The sequence below is a fragment of the Ceratotherium simum genome, chromosome 7 (genome assembly GCF_057802395.1).
Source record: "Ceratotherium simum simum isolate JZ-2026a chromosome 7, ASM5780239v1, whole genome shotgun sequence".
Taxonomy (NCBI): Eukaryota; Metazoa; Chordata; class Mammalia; order Perissodactyla; family Rhinocerotidae; genus Ceratotherium; species Ceratotherium simum.
The window spans coordinates 58,600,767-58,627,915 of NC_141906.1; the positions used below are offsets into that span (position 1 = coordinate 58,600,767).

Here is a 27,149-nt window from a genome sequence, read left to right on the forward strand (position 1 = left end):
TAAGATGAGCAGCTCGACACAGACAGCAAGCATGAACCCAGCTTTTCATTGTTCTTGAGATTGCAGTTCTTGAAGATACACTGATCCTCTTCAAATATGACTTATAAGTTCCTACACCAAAAGCAGGTAGGAAAGCCCTGACACAGACAAACATTCAAGCTATGTAGATGAAGGCAGTGAAGTCTTCAGCATCATTTTCTTGGCTTAGACAAAGTGACGGTCATGACCACAAAGGCTACATTCTTAAAAGTGAGAGCACTGATGGTCCAGAGGAGGCAAGGGGCAGAGGCCAGCACATACGCATCACTGTTGGCCAAGCACAGGTCCAACAATCGATGGCAGGTAATATGGAGTGGGGACAATTTCCAAAGGTAGGAGTCAACCGCACCAGTACCCAAATGACTTGAGTATCTCCATGGGCTGCCCTGCTGAAGTAGTTTGATTTCCTTTCACATAGCAAGTAGTATTGTAGGAGTTGGACCACAGATCCCCTTTAATAACAGTAACCGTGTCAGATTCTGGGAGGCTGTATTCTGAGGACCAGGTGAAGAAGCTACAGGTGATGTCCTGCTCCTGCAGATACAGGATTTGTGGCATGGGATCCTGGTCATATGTTTAGAATGGAAAGAAAGGCCACTTGTCCAGAAGATCTGAGCTCATATTCTTTAATGATCACCTTGTATCTACAGTAGGAGTTCATTCAAAAGAAAACCTTTTGGTCCTGGGATTTCTGAACTCTTTCAATTCTAATTGATATGAACCTCAGCAAATCTGCATTGTAGCCCTTAGGCATGGCTGTTGTGTGGGGTTGTTCCAAAAACTGGTGTCCCAGAAGTTGGGTGTATTTTGGTTGGTGAATCTTGTGCCCTCACCGAAGCAGCACTGCATTTTCCCAAACTTGGCTCCAGCTGGAGAAAGGCCCTGTAAGCCTGAGCATTCGCTGTCTCTAACTCCAGACTCAAGAAAGTCTTTGAAGAGATCACATTCAGAGATCAAGGCCTTGCCACCTCCTTCACCTCTACCACTTTATTTTCCTTCACCACCTCCTCTGCTCTCCCTATGGACATCACTTCATCATCTCTTCCTCTACATTCTTCCCCTTCACTTATTCCTTCTCCAACATTTCTGTCTCTCCACCTGCTTTTCACTCACCACTTCCTTTACTTTCCTCATCTCTTCTGCTGCCATTGAGAAGATGGCATACTCTTCGGTCATCACCTTTTTAGCCAAACCCCCCAAACCAGCTATTGCCTGAGACCTCTACCCCACTGTGAACCAGAGCTCCATAGGGCATTTCATGCAACACTAACAGGGTATGGTGGGACACCTCCTTTCTGAAAGTAGTACCAGAGGTGGCAGAGGAAATTGAGGCATCACAGATGATGGCTGGCAGGATGGGGTAGCCTGGATATTGCCACACCCCTGCCATCCCCACTCTAAAGGAGGGGGCACCCCTGGTCCCAGTTGCTGGGACGAGACAGAACTGTAACTGAAACTGAGCAAGAAGCTCCACCTCCCACTGGGGGCCAAGGAGCAGCCTCTACCTCCTTGGCAGCTGGCATATGCATATTCATTCTAATCAGACACTATATTGGGAATCCACCTCAACATTTTTATTCTCCTCATATAAAATGTGATTACCAAAAAGCAAAATTATTATTAAGCTCTTATTTTTAGTTTTTGTAAATAATCTTGTAGTCATTCAATATTAGCATCTTCATTATAGGGTCCTAATTTATGATGCTAAAGGTTGATAGTCTGGAAATAATTTTGATATATTAATGAGGTTAATGCTGCAAAGGCTAGAGATCTGTACTTGTCCTCCTTGTGAAGTCATGAGTAATAAGAATAAGGTGTGATGAGTCATTAAAGTAACCTCATAATACTTCTTACTTTCTATGGGTGTCACCCCTTGTCATACAAGGAACTGAAAGTCCTCCACTGGCATTGTCAGTAATCTAGACTGGCACTTCAGAGAGAGGAGTCTCTGTACACAGGCACCCACACCTTGCACAGTCTCAGGAAAATCAAAGTCAACTGCTCTCAAAGCCTACTGTCATTTTTACACGTAGACAGCTATTTTCCCCAGTGTAGCTTTAAATTCATAGCCTGATCATTCTCAGAGACCTGGATTTAGAGGCTGGATTGAAACCAGGCTTATTTACTTTTCTAAAGGTGCTGAAAACCTCATGGATGCACTCATTATTTTGAAGGCAGAAGTCTCAAAAAGAGAAGAAGAAAATCTATTTTCACCTCACTGAGTACACAGCTTTTAGGGAACATTCCAAACAAAACTGCAAACTAGACAAAGTCTATCTCAGGACTGAGCACTGTCATTTCTTTCAATTTTTTTTTCCTACTTCTGGATCTGTACCTGTCTTACATACATATCCAGTGAAGAAATTTCTATCTCTATCACAGTATGTATCATGTTGGGGGGGGTGTGTGTGTGTATTACTCTCCCCTTATTAGATATTTATTTAAATTTATATGCCTAGACCCTAGGACAGTATCAAGATGATCAATAAGAGTTTTATTAAATGCTTTGAATTGTGTCCAGTTTCTAAATGTAGGGGTTGGAATTGTCCCCTAAGCAAGTTTTCCAAATGCAAAACTCAGGACCACCTATATAAGAATCATCCAGAGGATACTTGTTAAAAATTAGATCATCAGGTCTCACCTAGATCTACTAAATCAAAATCTAGAAATAAGGCTCAGCTATCTGCATTTTCATGTGTTTCTAGATGTATTTTATGATTCTCAAAGTTTGAAGTCTTCTGGTATATGATGTGAGTTAAAAATACTACAATATCGACCCAGATATTCACCTTTTTTTAAAGAGCCAAAGAACTTTCAGAAAGGAGAAAAGCACTCTTACCCTGAACCCCAGCCTTTCCCATATACTCCTTCTCTGTCTTCCACCCTATCCATAGGGGCAATAAACTCCAGACCCCAAATACTGAGAATCATCTGGCACAGTAGGTATTCAAGGATGCAAAGAAAGTTTGTTGACTTCAATTAAATACATCCAAGTGCATTGTGCATAATGGTTAACAATTCAAATGGAAACAAGTTTAAGGATTTACTGATAAAGCTACTTCAAAAAATCCCTTCACTTAAAAAAAAAAAATCTAATTACACTCATTTTGGTTGATGTTTCTGACCCAAATACTACTTTTTAAGGATGTCTCTACAGTGCTTAGCTGATACAGCATTGGAAAGGAGGTCACGGATAAAAATAGAACAGTGATTTGGCCTGGGAACTACTCCCAAATGAGGGAAAATGGATTCCAAATGACTGCCGATCAAAGAAAGCTCTTCTCCTGATAAAACTCTCAGCAGATCTATCAATGTAAATTCCAGTTTCTGCCCAGGAATGTCAAACAAGTGGAAAATACTGTTACCAGGCCCCAGGTTGTTTATCATAACACTTATTGAATACTGAGGCATGTTAGCAAAGAAAAATATATTGAAATGCTCAGTCAAAATTTCTTTCTAGATCCTCAAGTTAGACGTGGGCCACTGAAAATTTCTTTCTGCTGTACAGTAGTCTGCCTTGTGAGATCTTCAATAACAGAGCTCCAATTTGCCGCTTTCATCCACCACTATCACTCTAATGTACTCCATGTTCCATCAAAATGAATAAGCCAATCTTCTTTACAAACTTTCTGTACCTCCTACCACAGTGTTTATACTCAGAGTTATTGCTCTACCTAAAATCCATCCATTCACTCTTTATAAAATAATTATTGAGTCTATTATTTTCAAGAAAAGTTATCCAGGGATTCCTGATTTAACAGAACTTTAAACATGTCCCCAGTAACAGTGAATGTCTGATATATTGTCAGCAAACACATGATGAGTGCTAAGTAATGTTAGTTGATGTCACAAAAGTGAAGAGTTTCAAGATTTACTATATAGCTACAATAATCAAGACAGTGTGGTATTGGCAAAAGAATAGACAAATAGATCAGTGGAACAGAATAGAGATCCCAGAAATAGAACCTCATAAATATAGTCAACTGATCTTTGACAACAGAGTAAAGACAATACAACGGAGCAAAGATAATCTCATCAGCAAATGGTGCTGGAACAACTGGACATCCACTTGCAAAAAAAAAAATGAATCTAGACATAGACCTTACACCTTTCACAAAAATTAACTCTTAAATGGATCACACACCTAAATGTAAAATAGAAAACTATAAAACTCCTAGAAGATAACAAAGGAGAAAATCTAGATGACCTTGGATACGGCGATGCCTTTTTAGATACAATAGGAAAGATGCAATCTATGAAAGAAAGAATTGATAAACTGGACTTCATTAAAATTAAAAACTTCTGCTCTGTGAAAGGTAGTATTAAGAGAATTAGAAGACAACCCACAGAACTGGGAGAAAATATTTTAAAAAGACACATCTGTTAAAGGACTGTTATCTAAAATATTTAAAGAACTCTTAAAACTCAACAATAAGAAAACAAACAATCCAATTAAACAATGGGCCAAAGACCTTGATAGACACCTCACCACAGAAGGTATACAGATGGCAAATAAGCTAATGAAAAGATGTTTCACATCACATGTCAACAGGGAAATGCAAATTAAAATAACAATGAGATTCTACTAGAATGACCAAAATCCAGATCACCAAATGCTGGTGAGGATGTTGCACAACAGAAACTCTCGTTCATTGATGGTGGGAATGCAAAATGGTACAGCCTCTTTGGAAGACATTCAGGTGGTTTCTTACACAACTAAACATACTCTTAAAACATAATCGATCCAGCAATTGCGCTCCTTGGAGTTGAAAATTTATGTCCACACAAAACCTACACACAGATGTTTATAGCAGCTTTATTCATAATTGCCAAAATTTGGAAGCAACCAAGATGTCCTTCAGTAGGTGAATGGATAAATGAATTGTGGTATATCCAGACAATGAAATATTATTTAGCACTAAAAACAAATGAGTTATCAAGCCACAACAAAACATGGAAACTTCAATGCTTATTACTAAGTGAAAGAAACCAATCTAAAAAGGCTACATACTGTATGATTCCAACTACATGACATTCTGGAAAAGATGACACTATAGAGACAATAAAAAGACCAGTGGTTGCCAGTGACTAGTGGAGGAGGGGGGTGAATAGGTGGAGCATAGTAGATTTTTAGGGCAGTGAAAATACTCTGTATGATATTATAATGATGATATATGTCATTATACATTTGCCCAATACAATAGTGAACCCTAAGGTAAACTATGGGCTGTGGGTTATTAATGATGTGTCATGTAGGTTCATCTTTGGTGAAAATGTACCATTCTGATGAGTAATGTTGATAATGGGGAAGGCTATGGGGACAGGGGTATATGGAAATCTCTGTACCTTCCTCTCAATTTTATTGTGAACCTAAAACTACTCTAAAAAAATAAAGTCTTAAAAAAAAAAAGTGAATAGTGCAGCCCAATTAGCAAATCAAGTAGAAATATTTCATTAGGAATTTGTTTTCAGGGGTCAAGGGGCACCTATGTATGGTGACTGATAAAAACTAGACTACTGGTGGTGAACATGATGCAGTCTATACAGAAGCTGATATATAATAATACACCTGAGATTTACACAATGTGACAAGCCAATATGATCTCAATAAAATATTTTTTTTAAAAAGAATATACAAAAAAGAATTTGTTTTTAAGGAAGATAATCTAACCTCATAAAGCCTACTAGCCCCAGATATCTACGGAATTACTATTTTATCCTCCCAGATTAAGAATAGGTTTAGAAAATATGCCTTCCCCAACCCCTCTTTCATGAGTAAAATTTGTCACATGTTTCCAGGTCCATTTTTCATGCTATATCTTTTTTGAAAGTATCCCCAATCCTTCAGTAGCATGTCATCTTTGCTTCCTTTAGAACTACCAACAAAACTTAGCTTTTACATCTCTTATGCTGCAGTCATTTGTATTCGTACTTTCTCCACTATCATCCTGTCTAGATTGCTGTCATTTAACTTTGAAGGCAAGGACAATGTCTTACTTAACTTTTTAAGTCCTGCAGGGGTAGCACAGCGCTAGCACAGTAGACACTCAGAGAATTACAACTGGGTCAAATTGTATTATAAACATATCTATCAAGAGCTAGGTCAATATAGATAATGTGCAAATTACCTTTCAAAACCAAAGTCATTGTTATATGATGCCAAAATATGTCTATTGAGTCAACTCTGGTTGAGCCTACATAATGCCAAAATAAGAATATAGTCAGGTGATTAGGTGATTTGCATGAATGATGGAATGGAAGTATTTCTACTAAGTAGACAAAACTGACCACTTCCTTCAGGGTTCCAAAATTGAATCAAGCCTCTTTTACATATCTTGCCAGCCCAGGTAATTCTACCACCATCTCTTGTCTGAATTATGGGAATAATATCTTTACGTTCTACTTTTGTCCACTAACCACTTCCCTCAAATCTATACCCCACACTGCTGTTAAAGCGATTTTAATAAAGCAAATCTCCTTGTGCCTCTATTCAAAATCCCTCAAAGACTTCACTTTGCTCCTATGATTAAGACCAAAATCCTTGAAATGGCTAAAATCCCTATAGCTTCTAGCTCCTACCTCTCTCTGTATCTTTATCTTGTGCTACTTTTCTCCTTTAAGTTTCACCACATGGATGTTCATTTAGTTGTTCCAATTTCATCGTGTTCCTTTCTGACTCAGAGCCTTACATACCCTGATTCCAACGCTTAGAATCCTGTCCTCTCAACATCTCCTCTACCTGGTTAACTCCTACTCATCCTTTAAATCTTCATTTAAAGGTCACTTCATCAGGGGTGCCCTCCTGGACTCCCATACTAAATCAAATGTTTCTATTTTATGCTTTCATAATACCATGTAATTTTTCTTAGTCATTGCAGTTTATAATTACAGATTTTTGTGAGTGTTGATTAACCACTGTCTTCCTCATTAGACTGTAAACTCCATGAAGGCAGACATCTTGTCTACTTTTCTCAGTACTTGGTGTGGTGCCTGACACATGGTATGTGCTCAAGAAACTTTTCTTCACGGTATAAATGGTGAAAGCTGTCAGTAAAGTTGTGGACCTTCCTAAAATCATTTGGTCTTGAGACCTCCCAGAGTAGCCTTCTGGGATGGAAAAAGTCTGAGCAATGCAAAATCCATGACCTTTTAGCTTTGTGACCTCAAAGAAGTTGTTTAACCTTTTTAAGTCTCATTTTCTTCTTCTGTGAAAGGGAGATAACATCTACTTTACAAAGTTGCTGAAAAGATTAAATGAGATAACTTTATACCTTTCTAGTTATAATCATAATTTTAATTACTATTCATTAACTGACTATGCAATAATTTGTTTAATGTCCATTCCCAATGCTCAATTATAAGCACTTAAAAATATGAACCATGCCTGTCTTATTTACCATTATGCCCCAATGCCCAGCTTAGTACTTAGAACACAGCAGGTGATCAATAATTATTTGTTGAAGATAAAATAAATGAATAAACATATATAAAGAATTTAGCATGGTACCTGGCATATATTAGGCATTCAACAAATATTAGTCCCTACTATAGATTGAACTCATATGTAGAAAATTAATTTCGAATATGATGGTATTTGGATGTGGGACCACATCCAAATTGGAAAGTGATTAAGTCATGAGGGCTCTGCCCTCATGAATGAGATTAATGTCCTTATAAAAGAGCTCCTTTGTCCCTTCTACCATGTGAGGACACAGCAGGAAGACAGCCATCTATGAACCAGGAAGTGGACCTTCACTAGACACCAAACCTGCCTATGCCTTGATCTTGGATTTCCCAGCCTATAGAACTGTGAGAAATAAATTTTTGTTGTTTGTACGCCACCCAATCTATGGTATTTTTGTTATAGCAGACTGAATAGACTAAAACCATCTCCTTCCCTCCCTTCATTGCAAATTCCCCAAGACAATCTCTCTGGCCTTGGTCTTCTTTCACATGAATGACTCCAGATGGAGACAACTGCTTGTACTGTTCATTAATTCACAGTCTATTTTCCACAGATATTGTTATTATTCAGAATTATGAGTAGAAAAAATTCCCAACAATAATTTGCTGAGCACATTTTATGTGCAAACTGTAACAAAAATGTGAGACCAATAATATTGTTCCCATTTTATAGAAGCAGAAGCACAGATAGGTTCTGTGACTTAGTTAAGTGACAGAGACAATTAAAATCAGGTTTTCAGACTTGATATCCAATATCCTTTCCCCTACACTTAACTGTCATTGCACTGTCATAAGCAACTTCAACAGTCCTCATCTGGCCTGTCCCTTACAATCAGAAGACCTTTTATCAGAGGGCCAAAATATGCCCTATTGTTTATGAGGCAACGACATTAGTAATGGAATTTGGTAAGCGGAAAAAGCATAGGCAAAAAGTTTTCTTTTTATGACAGCATAAAAAAATCTATATAATATCAAACTTTGACTATCAAAGGAAAATACGAAATTAAAACATATTGCTTTGGACTATCTTAAGAACAACATTATCTTAATACGCAGCTTTCATAAATTCCAACACATGGGCGCACACATGTACACACACACACACACAGAAGTGGATCAGTAGTCTAACAAGAATTTTGCGTCAGCTGATTTCTTACAGTTTTCCAGCTTATTCAAAGCCATGTTAACTGTTTCAAAGGTTGAAAAATGCATCAAAATGTATAAACATTTACAATCATTTTAACTTGAATTTAAGATAACAAAGTTAAATTCTTATTTTTACACATTAAAAGATGTTTACAAAAATAAATAAAGCCAAATCATTTTAAACTTGCCATATATATGAATAACCTATTTATAGGGAGTCAACTGGGTTGATTTGCACTTTAGGAACATTTTCCTAGCCAACTACATACAGTTTCAACATTGAGTATTTAGAATCTTAGGATCTCATAGAATCAAGGGACCTTTTGAGAATTTCTTCTACCTGCCGCATCAAAAGATTGTAGCTAGTGTTTGAATCACTCTGGTGACCTGAGTATATGGCTTCAGCCAATCTATTTCATTGTTGGGAACACTGACTTTCATAAGCATCTTCTACTGGACTGAAATTATTCTTATGACTTCTGCATAAAGATCCTCTCTAGCTTCCTGGAGCCAAAGAGAACAAATCTTTATGAAGTCCCACACATATTAAAAAACAGTGCAGATTTGTTGAATGCCTTAAAAAAGGAGACCTAGTTATATTCTTAACTCTAGGCTAAAATTCAAATTGCAATTTAAAAATTCAAACTCATTCTCCAACTATTATGTCAAGGGCCTCGTGTTCATAATAAAAGTCTTTGGCTATTAGCTCTTTTCACCGTCTGAACAGCCCTGTGACATACCGTTGTTCTCATTTTAAAGGCAGGAAATTTGCCTGGTGATTGTCAAAGTTGCTGGATAGAGGATACCAATTTATGAAACATACATATGTAAATACTAGAACAATCTTGGTCCTAGTTCTGCATTTAACTAATTAGGAACACTAGCTACCTGATAGATAATGATTTTAACCATTGTTTTTAAAATATGAGCTTTTAGCTGAATCAGAACTAAATTCGAATAACTTGTGTGTCACTTACTAAACTCATCTTCAAAAGGCACATAATAACACCTATCCCACAGGGTTCTTCTAGAAAATAAGTAAGATATCACAGTTAAGGCATCTAGCACTGTGTCTGGAACACAGTTTGTATTTAGTAAACATGAATTTCAACCCTTTAGTTCCATTTTGCTTTAAAGAATTTGCACTTTAAGTGGTAAATAGCGAGAGAATTATGTACAGCATTTCTGCTAGATAACAGCATTAATTAAAGGTTTGGTGAAAAAGGTAATAGAAATAATCCAATTCAATAAGATTTGCAGATTGCATTGATGCTATCCTGTCAGTCAACTGAAAGGTATCTGTCTTGTCTAGAAGATCAATTTCCATTTTGGTAAACTCATCCAATCCCCAGGTATTATGAACCTTGATGGGAGTATAACTGATATATTCCCATTTTAAGGCTTTCCAGAAATCCTCTGCTAAATGACCTCAAGGTAACAGAGATGATTATTTAATGATAATAATTCTTTATGAAGGAAAGTTGATATTTTTAAGCGAATTTTTTAATAAACATATTGGAGTAAGTAATTAACTAGGTAGTAAAACTTAAAATTGCAAAATGTACACAAACTAAAAAGGTAGTTTCTCGTACTGTTCTGATAAAGGTGTTAGTGACAAGGGCAATCATGCAGTTAGAGCTCATAACTTAACTTCTTTACACTTTATTGATACACAGAAGAGAGACATTGTGTAATGACATAAACTCCATACGGCTGGTGAATCATGGGGTAACATTTATCCTTATAGATACAGGAAATTCTAGCAACATGGGCCTAATATAATAAGAAAACTTGCTAGAAACTTATATCATAAATTTCCAGACTGTTTTTAGATTTGAAATACATTTCCTTGGTGTCTTATTCCATTCAAGCTGCTATAACAAACTACCATAGACCTGGTGACTTAAAAAACAGGAATTTCTTTCCCACAGTTGTGGAGGCTGGGAAATCCAAGGTCTAGGTGCCGGGTGATTCAGTTCAACAGTGAAAACTCCCTTCCTGGTTTGCAAATGACCACCTTCTCCCTGTGTCCTCACATGGCAGAGAGAGAACTCTGGTCTCTTCCTCTTCCTATAAGGATACTGACTCCATGATGGGGCCCCTTCCTAATAATCTCATCTAACCTAGTTACCCTTCCAAAGGCCCTACCTCTAAATACCATCACATTGGGGGTTGGGGCTTCAACAAATAAATTTTGGGAGGACACAAACATTCAGTCCATAACACTTGGTATTATAAAAACCAGAAACATCAGGGGCTGGCCCGGTGGCACAGTGGTTAAGTTCGGTGGGCTCCGCTTTGGTGGCCCTGGTTTCACAGGGTCAAATCCTGGGTGCAGACCTACACCACTCATCAAGCCATGCTGTGGCGATGTTCCACATACAAAATAGAGGAAGATGGGCACAGATGTTATCTCAGGGCCACTCTTCCCCAAGCAAAAAGAGGAAGATTGGCAATAGGTGTTAGCTCAGGGCCAATCTTCCTCACCAAAAAAAAAAAAAAAAATCCAAAAGATCAATCTCTTAGCAGTTGCCACCACTCTCTAGAAAATTAAAAATCAATAGGGATAAAAACAACAACCCCAGAACACTTTGCTTGATAAATTCAGTAAGACACTTCATCAATTTTTATTTCTGCTTGGCAATTCAAATTATCTTAGCCTTCTAACTGTTTCAGAATTTGCCCCAACACTAAAAGAAAAAGTTCTCTGAATATAAAAGGAAAATAACTTAAGACATCACATTAGAATATAAAAAAATAAACATTTTAGGTTCAGTTTCATAATGTTGGTCATAGACATTGCATGAATCAATATGACTTAGAAAAACACTGTCATCTTCATAAATTCCATATTGTAACTCAGGCTATTCAGATAAAAATAATCTATGAAGACAGACTATGGACCCATCTTCCAGAATGAGACTCCTTGAGGACCTAGTGAAGATGATACAAATAATGCATTTCAGGGAGTTATCTTTCTTGCCACCTACTTTTCCATCTCTCTCCCTACCCCTCCTTCCCAGGAATGCAATGTAACTCAACCTGGAAGAATGAACCCAAGCAAACAAGCATTTTATCTATTTCTAATAAGCACTGGCTACACAATATTTATGTACATACAAACACAGGCACATACAAGCATATGCATATAAAACACACACCCATTCACTGTATATGCCCAGAAAGATCTATCTGAGAAATGATAGTTAACATTTATATTCACTACCATGGACCAGACACAGTAATAAGCATTATACATGTGTTTCATTTAAAATCTCTTAAAATATAACTATAAGGTAGGTAAAATTAGTCTATTTATTTACAGATGGCGAAACTGAAGCAGAGAGGTTAAATAAGTGGTTAAAAGTGGAAAGATGAGACCTCCAAGTAGCGTATTTAAGACAGCGCTGGGATTCAGCAGCTTTAGCTGAATGGAATGAGCGGAACATTTAAAAGGATCCATCCTTCTCCTTGTTTCTCCCTTGACTCCAGCTCAAGTGTTTGCCAAAGGCAAAAGCATAAATGAGGCAAAGCCCTCAACAGATAATTTTTAGAGCATGATGGTATTTTGAAAGTGACAATATAATCCCCCCAGTAGAAAAGATATCAGAACAGAATGCTTATTTGTGACTTTCACTTTACCTTCTAAAGCATATAAATTAGTTCTTTTCTACTCATTAAAATTGTGCTAAAAATATACACTAATTTCCATAACATTTTGTAGACTTCTATGGGAATCATGCCCTGTTATCAAGTGAGTCAAAAATGTTTATTGAATGAGTGAATAAACGAATTGAATAATTATTTTTACTTCAGAAATTCCTCTTTTCTAGCCTTACTAGAAGACACTGTTACTTCATTTCCAGTAAAATAACAGCAAAAGTAAATGTCACTCATGTTGACGGAAACCAGTAAAAAGAACTAGCATAAACCGTTAGTAGTTTTCAATTTCAAAAGTGTGTGCACTGATCATTAAAGCAGAAAATATGTAAATCTTGGGGAAAAAATGAACCAGTCACTCTTTACTAAATGGAACTGGCATTTAGTGCCAAGAAATGGAGTAAAATAATATATACATATTTATAAGATTCCAAGAATAACCTAAGTACCTAAGTACTCTAAAAGGCTATTTTACCCTAAAACAAAACAAGAGGGAAAGGAAGCATTTTATTTTTTTTCTGCAAAATGCAATTCACACTGAAGTGATATCCTTGAGATTCTACTTCATTTTCTGAAGCCTGGCTGAAGGTCCAGTGAACACTTGGCTTTAGTAGCTCCATATTGTCAAATGTCAAGACAAATCAAAATTCTTGAGGCATAGAGTCCTGTAGCCTTGTAACTTTATGAGAAATATCTGCTTTCAGCTCTTACCAAGGAGGTTAAAGAAGGGGATTCAAGTCTGATATAGCTCCTTATCCAATTTACAAACTGCTAGCCTATCAGTGCAAAGCGTTAAGTGGTCTTCACCAGGACCTCTGAACCAGAAGGGTTTGTCTGACTCTCAGTTTCTCTGGGATATTAACATGCCCACACAAAACTCAGCTCTGATCACCTTACATATAAACCTTGCTATCATGGATATTTATCACTGTTTACCTCTGCATTCCGTACTTATTTTTAAAATGTATAGACTTTTTTCCACAAAGCAGTTAAGGAGTTATAGTTAATAAGAGTCTGTAGTTAACAGGAGACTAAAGCAGAATAATCTACTTATATAAACTAAGTACAATGTACACGATCTGAATGGTTTTTCTAGCCCTTTTTATTAGTATTGTGTTTATGGAAGTTTGGAGCTTACAAAGTCAACACAGTGTTTCCATTTGTCTTTGGAGATTTTCAGAAGAACTCAAGGTATCTAACAATTTGCAAATTGCATTAATGCCAAGAGTGTCCCCAAGTGTATTCTATTCATTTTCAAGAATGGATAGAACAAACCTGCTAATTCGAGCATTTCTGTGGATCTAATTCCTGTTTTAGCATTTAAAAGCTCAGCGGACATCTCTGTATCCTTTGATGCAGTTGCCGTATTTGGTTACCCTTGACTCTCTAGAGGGGGGCCCATGCATCCTCTGGCCGTAAGTCTGATCCTGGCCAGGGAAATGACTCTGGTTCTGTATCAAAGTTTGTTCTGGTGCCTTTCTCCATACTTGCTGCTTGATTTTCAGTTCCATAATACAACCCCCTTGTGCCCAGTCCCAAGGTCTTGTCTCCCCTAAGAGTGAGCCTAGATTCCTATACCTTACTACTTTTTTAGACTCAGCTTTTCCACGTGGACTTAGAATACTTGCATTCACTTGTGAATATAAACTCTGTGTTGTTGTTTTTCAGATTTTCAACATCAGATTCCCTGATCTAACAGAATTCTGGTCCTGGCGTTTCCCAACTGCCCCATCTTGCCTTTCTACCCCTTCTCCCCAACTCAAGCCTGACACTGATACTCAACGTTTACCTTCACCAACAGTTGCAAACCAAGTTTGGGGTTTGTGTTGGGAATGCCCCTCTACCCCTACTCCAACAAAGGAAAGTATTTTATTACTAATATTTTTCCAAGTTGCCTGGGCAAGGTGATTAAAAAAACATCAACTCTTACTCAGTTTATTTTTAAATTATACCCCTTATTGCCTGCACTTGGGATCATTGATCCCACTGTTCCCTTCTTGGTATGCTACTTCTCCATAACAGGAATTAAGGGAGAAGATGCTAGCTAGTTTTGGACAAAAAGGGAGGGTGGCAGATGAAAGAGTCCCCAACTTTTAAAGATGCAGCTTCTTTGAACTCCGAACTATTTGCAACTGGAAGGGATGGGGTAGATTTGGGTAAGGTGGTCATAGAGCTTTTCTCATCACTTGACAGCATAACTATAGTTATTGATCATGTGACATAGTTTTGAAACAGTTTCCAATTTTTGTTTTTATTATTGATCTTTGTCTATACCACAGCCCAGACTTGTGAAAAAACTGTAGGCTTTAGAATCAGACAAGTCCTGGTTCAAATTCTGATTTATTAGCTGTATTATCCGGATTATTTAACTTCTCTGAAACTTAGTTGCTTTATCTGAAAATGGAGATAATGTAACAACTCCACATGTTAGCCCTAGCAGATTAAATGAGATCACATTTTATTCTTTTCCAAAAAGCACTGGGTGCACTGTAGCAATATACATACAAAAACACACAAAATAATCACATAATACAAAACCCCATATGTTCAGATACACCTGTCTGAAAAATAATAATGGCAACTAACACATACATTTACTACTATATATCATGTGCTGTCCTAAGCACTTTGCATACATCAGCTCATTGAAATGCTCACAATATAACTATGAGGTAGATACATTTAGTATCTTAACTTTATAGGTTACAGAGCTGGAGGAAAGGGAAGTTAAGAAAGTGATTCAAGGTGAAAAGATGAGAGCTTTATGGAGTGTATTTAATATAGCACTGGGATACTATGGCCTTGGCTTAATGCAATGAGAAGAGCACGGAGAAAGACATCCTTCCTCTTACTTCTCCCTTATTTCCAGCTAAATGGCCTGCCAAAGACAAAAGTATAAAATGAGGCAAAACCCACGTTAGTTTGCTTCAACAGCCAATGCCATCATTATTATTATTTATTATCTATATGCCATTGATTTAAAAAGTTAGAATTACTCATTCTTTCTTTTGTTCATTCCCTATACCCTATAAAATCTGAGGGGGCAAAATGGTATGTAGTGCCTTATTTATGTTGACTTTTTACTGAATATTTGCTTTTCTAATTTATAAGAGGATCAAAATTATAATCCATTCTGCCTTCAACTTACCTAGCTCTCACTTAATATTCATACACCTGTAACATCTGGTCAGTCAAGCATTGTAAAGGCTTTAATTTTCTCAAGCTTAAAATATGCACAGTAAAATCTACAGCTTCTTCCTAAACCTACTTTATAGAAGGTTTGATTATTTTAGCAGAACTTTCTTATTATGGCCTAATTTAGTTGAATTCTACCACTGGAATTGTAATTCATCACTGCATCATCTCCCTAATGATAGGAAAACATGGAATAATAAGATGACCACAAGAGGGACAACTATAAATTTAGAGACTGGAGTCTTACTGTGGAGTAGCAGACTTTGAATGCCCCCTGTGGGCACTCCCTCTCGTTCTCCAGTTGTGTTTTACTTGGTATTCAGCTTTACCTGGTTTCCTTTCATATTTCTAACGTTAAACAAAAGTGGACTATACCTTATTTTTCTCTGTGGTATGATTACTCCACCCAAAATTTTACACATATTTTAAATCCAGCAAAACTCTTTTTCATTTTATAAAATCAGCAGATTTATGGTCCTTTAAAAAATTCTATTGCCTTTGAGATTTTTTTTCCAATAGCAATTAAAAATTTAACAAATCGTTCATGGTGTAAAATAGCACTGTATAATTTTCTAGAAAATAAGCTGGAATGATTACAATAATTAGAAATCTTAAATTAGGCAGGTCAGATAGAGGATTTCTAATTTGTACCCCTCCTGATATACTTCTCATAATGTACTTAGTTTTATCTTACACGAGGGTAATAGTCTCACTTTATTTGTCTTTCCCTCTCTCTGGCCATACCATCACTGCTCTTGCTTCAGGATATATTGTGTTTCCTAGTCCGGATCCCCCAAACTCAACCCTCATAACCCTGAGTAAACATCAAAGCTGTCCTATACACCTAGTCCAGATACATATACATACTGGCATCGAAAATATGTTAAAAACACCTGGCTCTGGAATCATATTACTTTACGTATAATTTAGTGCTAAAATTTCAAGTTCAATTTAAGAGAATTTGTGAACCACAATTGTTTTATTTTTCAATATATATACGAAAGATGGAAAGTACAGTCTTGAGTCTTGGAGAAAGAGTAGATGCATTTTGTAAGTTAAAACTTGCTGATAATTATTTATAACTATATGAAACTGTCCAGTTTAATAATATATAGGAAAATTTGAGGGTCATACAGGATAGTCCCACAGATTTTCTTTTTCTGTGAGATGTTCTAGCTTATCTCAAGAGAAGGGAGACTTGATTGATGTCCGTGAAATCTAATTACATTTTTAAACCTTAAAATTGTTTTCGTAGCCTCAGAAGATACCACATTTCTTCTCTGCTTAAAACCTAACTGATACTTATATTTAAATCAGGGATTCCCATGTTTTAGCAGAAGACAATCTATTTATCTATCTATTATTCTCATTTAGTGGCATGAACTTAGGGCCAAAAAAACATATGACTACTTTAGCTGGAGGAAGCTAACACAGCAAATCAGTGGTTTAAAAGGAGGAGATTGGTGCTTGCAGAGACGAGTGCAATAGTGCTCAAAGTCTGGGGGGGAAAAGGGCTGGCAGATTCAGGCCAATCTGCTCTCTCTTCTGAAAACGACTGGGTAAAACAGTGACAGACTCATTGTGCTATCTCTCTGGTTTAGAATCAAACATTTGGCTGTCTCTACCATAAATTACTTAACAAAAGATTATAAGGAAGTCAAAGATAATTTATAAGAACTCTTATTTTGTATAACAAAGCAAATCCCTCATATGTACTTCAGACTGAATGTTTAGCACTCAGAATAGACTTACTAAAATATTTAACATTGGCTGTATGTCATACATAATGGAACTAGTGAACACCTTTTTCTAAAGGAGATACACCTTAATGAAAACACCCTCTGGACCATAATATCAAACTACAGTGTGAAACAGACAGGTTCTTTCTGAATCTGCTTATGTGCAGATCATACTATAAAGAGAAGTAGTGTCTAGATGGATTTGTAAAGAAGAAAATAAAAACCTGAAGTTCATTACTGATTATTTATACTAAAAGTAATTGCTGTCCTTCACATAAAAAAGCCATGCACCCTGACATTGTATAATACATGTGAAATTTTATGTAAAGTTACAGAATTATTCATTAGGTAGATATGGGGGTGAATCACTCAAGATGATTTTAATAAGAAATTAATAAGGAGTTTACCATCTCAGACTGACAAAGGGTAACCATTTTCAAAGCTCTTCCATTATGTAGCTTGGAAAATTAAGGTGTTTCCACCAAAAACCACTGGTCATTTTGGCAACAGCTAGAATATTTACACATATTCTTTCAGAATTAGAGGGACCTCACCTAACTGACAATGAAGTGCAAAATTCTGATTAACTATGATTTAACTGATAGTGCAATGCATATTTTAACATAACTTGTTTCTTTTTAATTGCCAACATAAAATTCTTAGTTTATATTGGAATCTTGCTCTCTAAGAAATCAACAAGTTTAATTTTTTAATGATAATGAATTGAGAGGACTAGCTGCACAGAATTTTTCCTTACTGAGCAATATCATGATTCACAGTTACCTATGTCAATAGTATAAATCAACTCACAAAGAAAGTTTACTCATAAAGCAGAAATACTTGTATTCTATATAAATATTTCTAAATTAAAGAGATATCCACCATTTACTATCAAGTTTAAATAGAAAAAGAAGATTGTATTTTTGCAATTTAATTAAGATGACAATTTGCTATCAAAAATATTTATATATAAGTAACTAAACCCCATTACCTTATAAATATCCAAAAATCCACACTGGTGGTCAAATCTGGTGTACAGTTCATTCAGCATGCTGATTACTTGCATGGGAGTACACTGGGCACATATGGCTGTGAAGCCAACAATGTCTGAAAAGAGCATGGTGACATCGTCGAACTTTCTGGCCTGCACTTGCTGCCCTTGCCACAACTGCTGGGCTACATCGCCAGGGAAAATAGAATATAGAAGATCCACTGTTTTCTTTTTCTCTTCTTCCAGGGCCTGGTGAGTTCTTTCTAAAGTTGCCTTTAATTTATCCATCCTCTTCTTCAAGCCATCTTGGGCCTTTGCCTGCTCGCCAACCAAAATGACATCTCGGGTGGCATCATGGATAGGGATGTCTGAGAGGTGCAGCCCTCGGCCCATGAGTTCATCCAACTTGTCCACACAGGGAGAGCCCAAGAACAAAATGGAATTTGATTCTGGGACATGGATCATTTGTCCTTTGACTTCCATCACCTGCAAAATTAACATGGAATTTTGATCAGTGCTCTTCACATAGTAGGTTCACAAAAATTAATTTATTTGATGAAGAGAAAGAAAAATAAGTGTTTTATTAGCTTCACTGACTTTCTGCTTTCATATAAGCAAATTTAAATATGATTTACAGCCAGTGTAAAATTTATGGTTCTAAATAGAAACATTTGTTATTGACTCCCACTTGGCCACTTTCTAAAGACCCTGATGAAATGGAAAGTGAGATCAACGAGAAATGAAACAAGAAAACAGTTTCATTCTAAATGAAACTATACCCAGATACATCACAAAACTGGTTCATGAGCCAGTTCAAAAAATTTCAAGCTGGGGGCCGGCCCAGTGGCACAAGTGGTTAAGTGTGCGTGCTCTGCTTCAGCAGCCGGGCTTTGCAGGTTCAGATCCTGGGCGCGCACCAACACATCTCTTGTCAAGTCATACTGTGGCGGCATCTCATATAAAGTAGAGGAAGATGTTAGCTCAGGGCCAATCTTCCTCAGCAAAAAAAAAAAAAAAAAGAGGAGGATTGGCATCGGATGTTAGCTCAGGGCTAGTCTTCCTAACAAAAAAAAAAATTCAACCTGCTTAATAATAATAGAATTAGAATAAATCCATCTGTCAAAATAACCACATGTAACTGTCATTAAAATAACACTCAGAAAATAAGTCCAGATTAAAAAGAATCAGAATAATTGTTTGGCTTTACATAAGTCATTTTTCCACTAGTTACAGTCCTTTGAAAATATAGTAGTCTTTGCACTGACTAGATTAACGGACAATTCACTTGGTCTTAAAAATAAAATTTAAACTAGATATCATTCAGCCAGTATTACCAGAAAATAACTATCACTTAACTAGCATGTTTAATATAAGCTAAAAATAAACCCCCAAAATCGAGATAACAATAAAGGAATTCAGTTAATAAGATAAAGAATCTGAAGATGTAGTAATTTAAATCCATCCCTCCTTTCTGTGCTCTTTGACTGGAGAATTTGGGGAATTGATATTTAATGGAAAACTTAGTGAACACAGGCTTATGCCATCTTAGCTTGGTGCCCTAAGGAACACTCATAGGGGATGAGCAGTAGTAGGAAAGGAAGGTGGACTTAGGATATGGCTATCCAAATGTAGTTATTTGGGTTAGAATAAGGTACTTCAGCACACGTGGAGAGGAAGTTGGTTGTAATTTCCTGGAGAGAACAGCCTGAGAGTTGACCAAGTGAGACGGTGCATCAGTTTCATCTGTGTCACCTTCCACTACTACATGGAATGTGCTCATATATATAAAAAAAATTTATTTCTTTTGTTCTTCATAGCATGAACTAGTTGATGAAACTAGAGGCATAGAACAAATATGGGATAAAACTACTGAGATTTGGATTTTTAAGCCAGCAAATATGTTTTACTTTGTTCCTTCTGCAGCATTCACCAAGATCTAGTCCATATAAGGAAATAAAATTGATTCCTTGTTTGATGTTATCATTTTTATGAAATGAAATGCTCACTTTATCTTATGTAAAGTTTCTGCTAGTGATCAGTATTTCATCCTTTTATATGTAATACTCTAATTTACTCATTGCAGTATTCATTGAGTGTTTTCTATTTACTAGTATTGCTCTGGATGATAAGCATAAAAAGATAGAATAAGGTTCCTTTTTCAAAGATATCACAGTATGCAGGGAGCCAAATCTATACAGCCCAGAGAATAGAGTGAAGAAGACACTTTAATTCCCCATTCAAGGTGGGCTCTCAAAAGACTGCAGGCTATGGTTTGAATACAAAGAAAATAATTGATCTGAAAAGTATTTCCAGATTGTTTTCTATATGCCTGATATGCTTTTTTGGGGAGGGGTGTTGTTAATGATATATTCTTTCTCACTGTTAGATTATTAAAGGCATAACAAGAAAGATATACATAATATACAACTTCATAGTTAAAAATTAGGTGTTTTTTTTTTTAAGATTCAAGGTAAAAGCAGACCTCTGATGCTCTTAGATTTAAACTTCTATCTGGTTTTTCTTTCTCCCCTCACATTTCTTTCGAATTATTTTCTTTTTCTTCTCTATCTCACTTCCTTCTCCCCTTTGTTCTTTGGACTGACTCTTTTTTTCAACATCCTTTCTTCATTTGGTCATTTTCTCTCCTGTTGCCCATCTCTCTCTCTCATCACTGGTTTTCCTTATTTTCCTCTTCAGTTCTTCTTTTTTCTTTTTCTTTCTCTTCTCTTCCTATTTCCCATCACCAGTGGACCTTTTTCTTTTTTACCTTTGCCTCCATCTCTCTATTATTTTTTTTTAATTTTTTTTTTTGTGAGGAAGATCAGCCCTGAGCTAACATCCACGTCAACCTTCCTCTTATTTTTGCTGAGGAAGACTGGCCCTGAGCTAACACCCATGCCCATCTTCCTCCTCTTTATATGGGACACCGCCACAGCACGGCCTGACAAGAGGTGCATCGGTGCACGCCCAAGATCCGAACCCTGGGCCACCAGCAGCCGAGCACGTGCACTTAACCGCTAAGCCACGGGGCGCCCCCTCCCCTTTATTTTAATCATAGAATCAGTACATGTGTATACACATAAATAATATCACATTTATTTGCTATATGTAATAAATGAGAGTGTTTTTCTTTAAGTTACAAAGAAGCTGGAGGATGTTATATTCCTATCTCAAAAATATAAAACATAAATATATTCTTGATTTATATATGGCCATTAGTTGGTTTTGTGAAATCTCTGAATCAGCAAAGGCTGAATTTACCTCCTACACTACATAAAAACAACTCATGAAAGAGAAGCCCAAATATTTGTATAAACCACATATACACAGTTAATAACTTCCCTTTTTTGGGGCCAACCCAGCGGTGCAAGTGGTTAAGTGCATGTGCTGCGCTGCGGTGGCCCAGGGTTCGCTGGTTCCGATCCCGGGCGCACACCAACGCACCGCTTGGCAAGCCATGCTGTGGCGGCGTCCCATATAAAGTGAAGGAAGAGGGGCATGGATGTTAGCCCATGGCCAGTCTTCCTCAGTAAAAAGAGGAGGATTGGCAGATGTTAGCTCAGGGCTGATCTTCCTCACAAAAAAATAAAAAATAACTTTCCTTTTTTATATTTTTCATCAGCAAATTTTTTCCTTATTTAATAATTGGGCAAATTCAATTGGAACATTTGTGTCTCTGTCATAAATTCAGTTTTATTTTAATTGGAAAATAACATAAATTATTCTTCTTGAATTATTTTTGTTTCACTATAATTATAAATTCAGAAATTCAACATGATCTGCATTTATTAATTTAGCAATGTGCAAAACTATTATAGAAACCACATATTTTTATGTACAGGAAAGAGATTTGTGGAAAACTGCATTAAATTGAAACATCTCTCTAAGTTTTTATTGGATCCTAAATTATATTAAAGTTTTAATGAAGTAGCATAAGGCATAAGAAAAATATACTCTCTTTAAATGTATTAGATTTCAGAAACTGGTAAAGCATAAAATACAGGGGAGTATTCAACTCTTGGCAAAAGGGTTAAAAATCATCCTATCACAAAGCTTGGTTGTCAGCTTCTGTTAAACGACCTGTGTTATTTCTATGTTTATGCATAGATATCTCTATGAAAATATTCCTAGTATAATAAATAATTAATTGAAAATAAACTATGTCCAGGTCATATAACTGTATACTACCTGCTCTTATATTTTTGAATATCCTGAACACGGACTAACTATGGTCTCATGGAGATTCAAGTCTTATAAGATAATCATTTGTAGCAGTCTTATATAATGGTCAGGAAATAAGGATTTGGAAGAAGTCAGATCTGGATTTGAATTCCAGCTCTCTTAACATTTAAGTGTGCAAACTGACCTAGGTTCAATAACTTATCCGTTCCAAGCCTCAGTTTCTTTATCTATAAATGGAGATGATAATAGTAATGATGGTGATGAGGATGACGCCTGTCGCTAACTCAACACATCAATTGAGTCCTTGCTATCAGCTAGGTACTATGCTGAGTACTAAATTTATATTTTGTTATTGAATTTTACTTTATGCTAGCTATAACTCTCCTCATTTTGTAGACGAGATTTAGGGAGGTTAACAGACTTGCTAAGAATACACAACTAATAAACAGCAGAGTCAGCATTCAAACCCAAGTTGGATTGGCTCCAGAGGACATGCTCTTAACCACTGAGGAAGCATGATGGGTAGGCATGGGGAGGAAATAACAATTCTAAATATGAATCAATGTGATGGCAAAATAACTTTAATGAGATGTTCACAATAGGCAGTTGAAAAGAGAGAAGTTGTTGCTATTGATGCAGATAAAATAACTACTTGCATGCTTATGTACTTTAATTCAGTTCAGTAAAAAGGTCACTTCTAGCGTGATTTCAGATCTTTCAGATCTCTGGGATATAACTTATGAAAGCACAAACAGAATGATACGTCCCTGGTGTCCAGAAGGGCCTTTGTTCTCACAGAATAACATTCATTTTTGAAGAATTAGCTCTAGCAAAAAAAGTAGGAGAAAACAAGTGCCCAGTCCAAGAAACTTCTGTGTCGTCACAGTCCTGAGATTCTCCCTTTCACAAACCCCGACCCAAAGCATCACATGGCTGGAGTCACCAGCAAGAGGGATCCTGCTACAATAAATGCCCAGCCAGGAAGTACACATTATTTACACGGGCAAGAAACCTCCTCCCTCGCATGATACTTAGCCTCAGAGAGCTTGTTCTGCCACCTCAGGCAGCACTGACAAGGACAGGTCGGAGCTCCAGAGGCATGAAATAAACCAACCAGATGAAAATAGCACCATATACGCTCTGAAAATTACATTGTCATTGCAACTACAGCCTGCAAAAGTAGGCCAGGACCCGCATGCCAAACCTAAACAGAGCAATTGCCTATTAAAATAAAAATTTTACACAGAATCTAGTGTCTTCTAACATAATAGCCAAAATGTCCAGGATAGAATACAAAACTAACCCATAACAAGAGCCAGGAAAATCACATCTTGAATAAGAAAAGGCAATTAATTGATGCCAACACTAACATGAATCAAATATTGGAATTATCGGTCAAGAACTTTAAAGAAGCCACCATAAAACACTTCCACAAGCAATTACAAATTCTTTTGAAAAGAATAAAAAATTAGAAAATCTTAGTAAAGCTATGGAAGATATAAAAATAACCAAAGAGAAATCATAGAACTGAAAAATACAACAAATATAGAAAACTTGATGAGTTGGCTCAACAATGCAGTGGAGATGACAGAGGATAGAATCAGTGAATTTGAGGCTAGTACAATAGAAATTACTCAATCTGAACAAAGAGAGAAAACAGACTGAAAAAAAAAATAAACAGACTCAGAGACCTGTGGGATAATAACAAAAAGTCTATCATTCATATAATGGAAGTCCCAGGGAAGGAGACAGAGTAGGGTTGAAAAAACATTTGAAGAAATAATGGCTGAAAAATGTCTCAAATTTGATGAAAGATATAAACCCGCAGATTCAACAAGCTATGCGACGCTCAAATAGGATAAACACAAAGAAACTCACTTCAAGACACACCATAATTAAACTTCTGAAAATTAAGTTCAAAGAAAATATCTTGAAAGCAGCCAGAGAGAAATAACACATTACTTATAGGGAACACTACCTCAAATGACAGTAGATTTCTCATCTGAAACTACGATGAAGAAAGTAGCATATTTTTTTTTAATATCAAAAGAAAAGAAGTGTCAATTGTAAATTCTATATCTGGGGTAACTATCCTTCAAGAGTGAAGGGGAAACAAAGAGATTTGCAACAAATGAAAACTAAAAGTGTTTGACCTAGCAGACCTACCTTTAAACAATGGTTAAGAAAGATCTTCAAACAGAAAGAAAATAAGGACATTTAGAGCATCAGGAAGGAAAAAAGAACAGAAAGACTAGAAATATATCAAGAGAGTATCCTTCTCCTCATGAGTTGTTTAAATCATATGTGATGATTGAAACAAAAATTATAACACCATCTGATACTCATCAGAAGTATTCTTAGAGAAGCAGAGAGAGATTACATACACACACAGAGGAGAAGACGATGTGAAGACCAGAGACAGAGATTGGAGTGGTGCAACCACAGCCAAGAAACACCAAGGCATGCCAGTAGCTACCAGTAGAAACCAGCAGAGTCAAAGAACAGATTCTCCTCCAGATCCTCTGGAGAGAGCATGGCCCTATCCACACTTTGATATCAGATTCTGACCTCCAGGACTATGAAAGAATAAATTTCTGTTGCTTTATGTTGCCAAGTTTGTGGTAATTGGTTAAGGGTAGTCACAGGAAACTAATACAGATTAGAACAACAAAATCAACAAATAGGATCGAATTGACATATATAGGATGATTCACCGAACAACAGCAGAATACACATTTTTACAAGAGCCCATGGAACATACACTAAGATACACTATATCCTGGGCTACATAAAAAACACCACAACAAATTTTAAAAACTGAAATTATACAGAATATGTTCTCTGACTACATGGAGTAAAACTAGAAATCAATAACCATAGGACATACTCATAATAGTCAAAAACTGGAAACAATCCAGATGTATTTCAACAGGTGGATGGTTAAACCAAATGGAGAACACAACTCAGCAATATAGAGAAATATTCTATTGATATAGGCAAAAATTTGAATGAATCTGTAGGGAATTATGCTGAGCGAAAAACTGCTCAGTTAATAAAGTAGAAGGGTTTTTGTTTTCCTTGCTTGCTTATTTATTTCTATCACTCAATTGTTTGTGTTTTGATTCTTAGAATGTAACTATCCTAAGAAATAAGGTGTTTTGAAACAAAACCAATATTCCCCCAGAGGGCTATTAATTTTTTAAAATTTCAACCTTATTTCTGCATTTATAGTAGGTATAATTTTTAAAAATTTGTAAAAAATTCATTAAATATTCTTATTTAAAGAGGCAATTTACAAATTCTTAAGTACACTAAATATAATTTAAAAGAAATTAAAAGCATTCATTCATTTATTCATCTGTTTTATAAATATTTGAATAATATCTACAACCTGCCAGTACTATGCTAAGCACTTTAAACATGCAGGAATTTAAGCAGAACACCTTTGCTTTTTTACTGAATTGAACAGTAAATTCAATAGTAAAGTGCATATGCATCTGGAGGAATATTAACATCTGAAGTTAATTATGCTATTATTTATTCTATAGATTGAAATGTTGCATTTATTGAGCTGAGATACAATAAAATTCATATCATTTATTGATGAAATCAGCAAAAAAGCAAAAACATAACCCTTCAGACACTTTATCTTTCTGTGCTTGCTTTATTTTCCCATGTGTTTATATTTAGTTTTATTGCTATTCTTTAAATCTCAGAAATTAATTCTAAAAATGGATTTGAATTCTGTTTTGATAGATAAGCCAGTAAGCCACATAACCAAGTCGATTTAATATTCCATGTTTAGATGCCACTTTTCTTTTCAAATCACAGTCGGGTTCATATAATATTTAAAGGAAATAGGTTTATGCTTTATAGTTGAAAGAATTATATCAGCAAATGTTTTGGCATTCTGTTGTGCAAATTTTCCAAACGTGAAATGTTTATGTTTTGATTTTAGATTCTTTATTCATTTTTTATTTAACAAGTACTAAATTTCACACTATGTGGGGAGTATAAAATTGATATGCAGTTTTTAATACCCTGTATACACAAACTGCCTTTTTTCCCAAAGGGTACAAATGATTTTATTTTTCATCACATTCACACAATTAGTAAATCACACACATTAAAGGAACAGCACTGAAAGTCTTCCTTGTTTCAACTCTCACAGTTAGCTGCACCCCTAGGGTGTCTTTGTCACCACACTGTCACTCACATATCCCATAGGGGATTTTGGTTATATTTCTACACATCCATTTTACAAAACTACGCTTCAAAAGGCTATAATAAATTTTTGGGACCACCACAAAAATATTCTGCAAAGAAAGGAAATTCTACATTCTCTTCAAGGAAATACTACAAAAATGATTTTTCACAAAGCACTAACACACTGTTACATAAGGATAAATGAAGACTCTATATAGTAATAGAGAGCCATTTGGATGTGTAAAAAATATTGGCCATTCTGACCCAGCATAAAAAATATTGGCCATTCTGACCCAGCCAATTTAACATGAGGATATTCTGATAAGGTCTAAAAAAGAAAAACTAATTTCCAATTATCCAATTATACATTATTTTTATGTGTGTGTTGTATGCGTGTGCCTTCATGTTAAAATATTTATTCTCCCACATCTTATTTCATTCCTGTGAATCAGGGGTAGGATGGGAGATCAGGGGTGGCTATTTAATATATTGCTTAATAATAGAAATAGTGTTTTTGCATTTTGACT

General features: G+C 36.0%; 1 protein-coding gene across 2 annotated transcripts in view; it reads right to left on the bottom strand.

Annotated features, from left to right (window-relative positions):
• The window catches only part of GUCY1A2 (guanylate cyclase 1 soluble subunit alpha 2), a 284,330-nt gene that overhangs the window by 91,381 nt on the left and 165,800 nt on the right, over nucleotides 1–27,149 (bottom strand). For both annotated transcript variants that reach the window (XM_004427377.3, XM_087433646.1), the window contains one exon: nucleotides 18,235–18,720. In XM_004427377.3, the coding sequence (XP_004427434.3) occupies nucleotides 18,235–18,720 (486 nt within the window). The remainder of the gene's footprint in view (nucleotides 1–18,234; nucleotides 18,721–27,149) is intronic.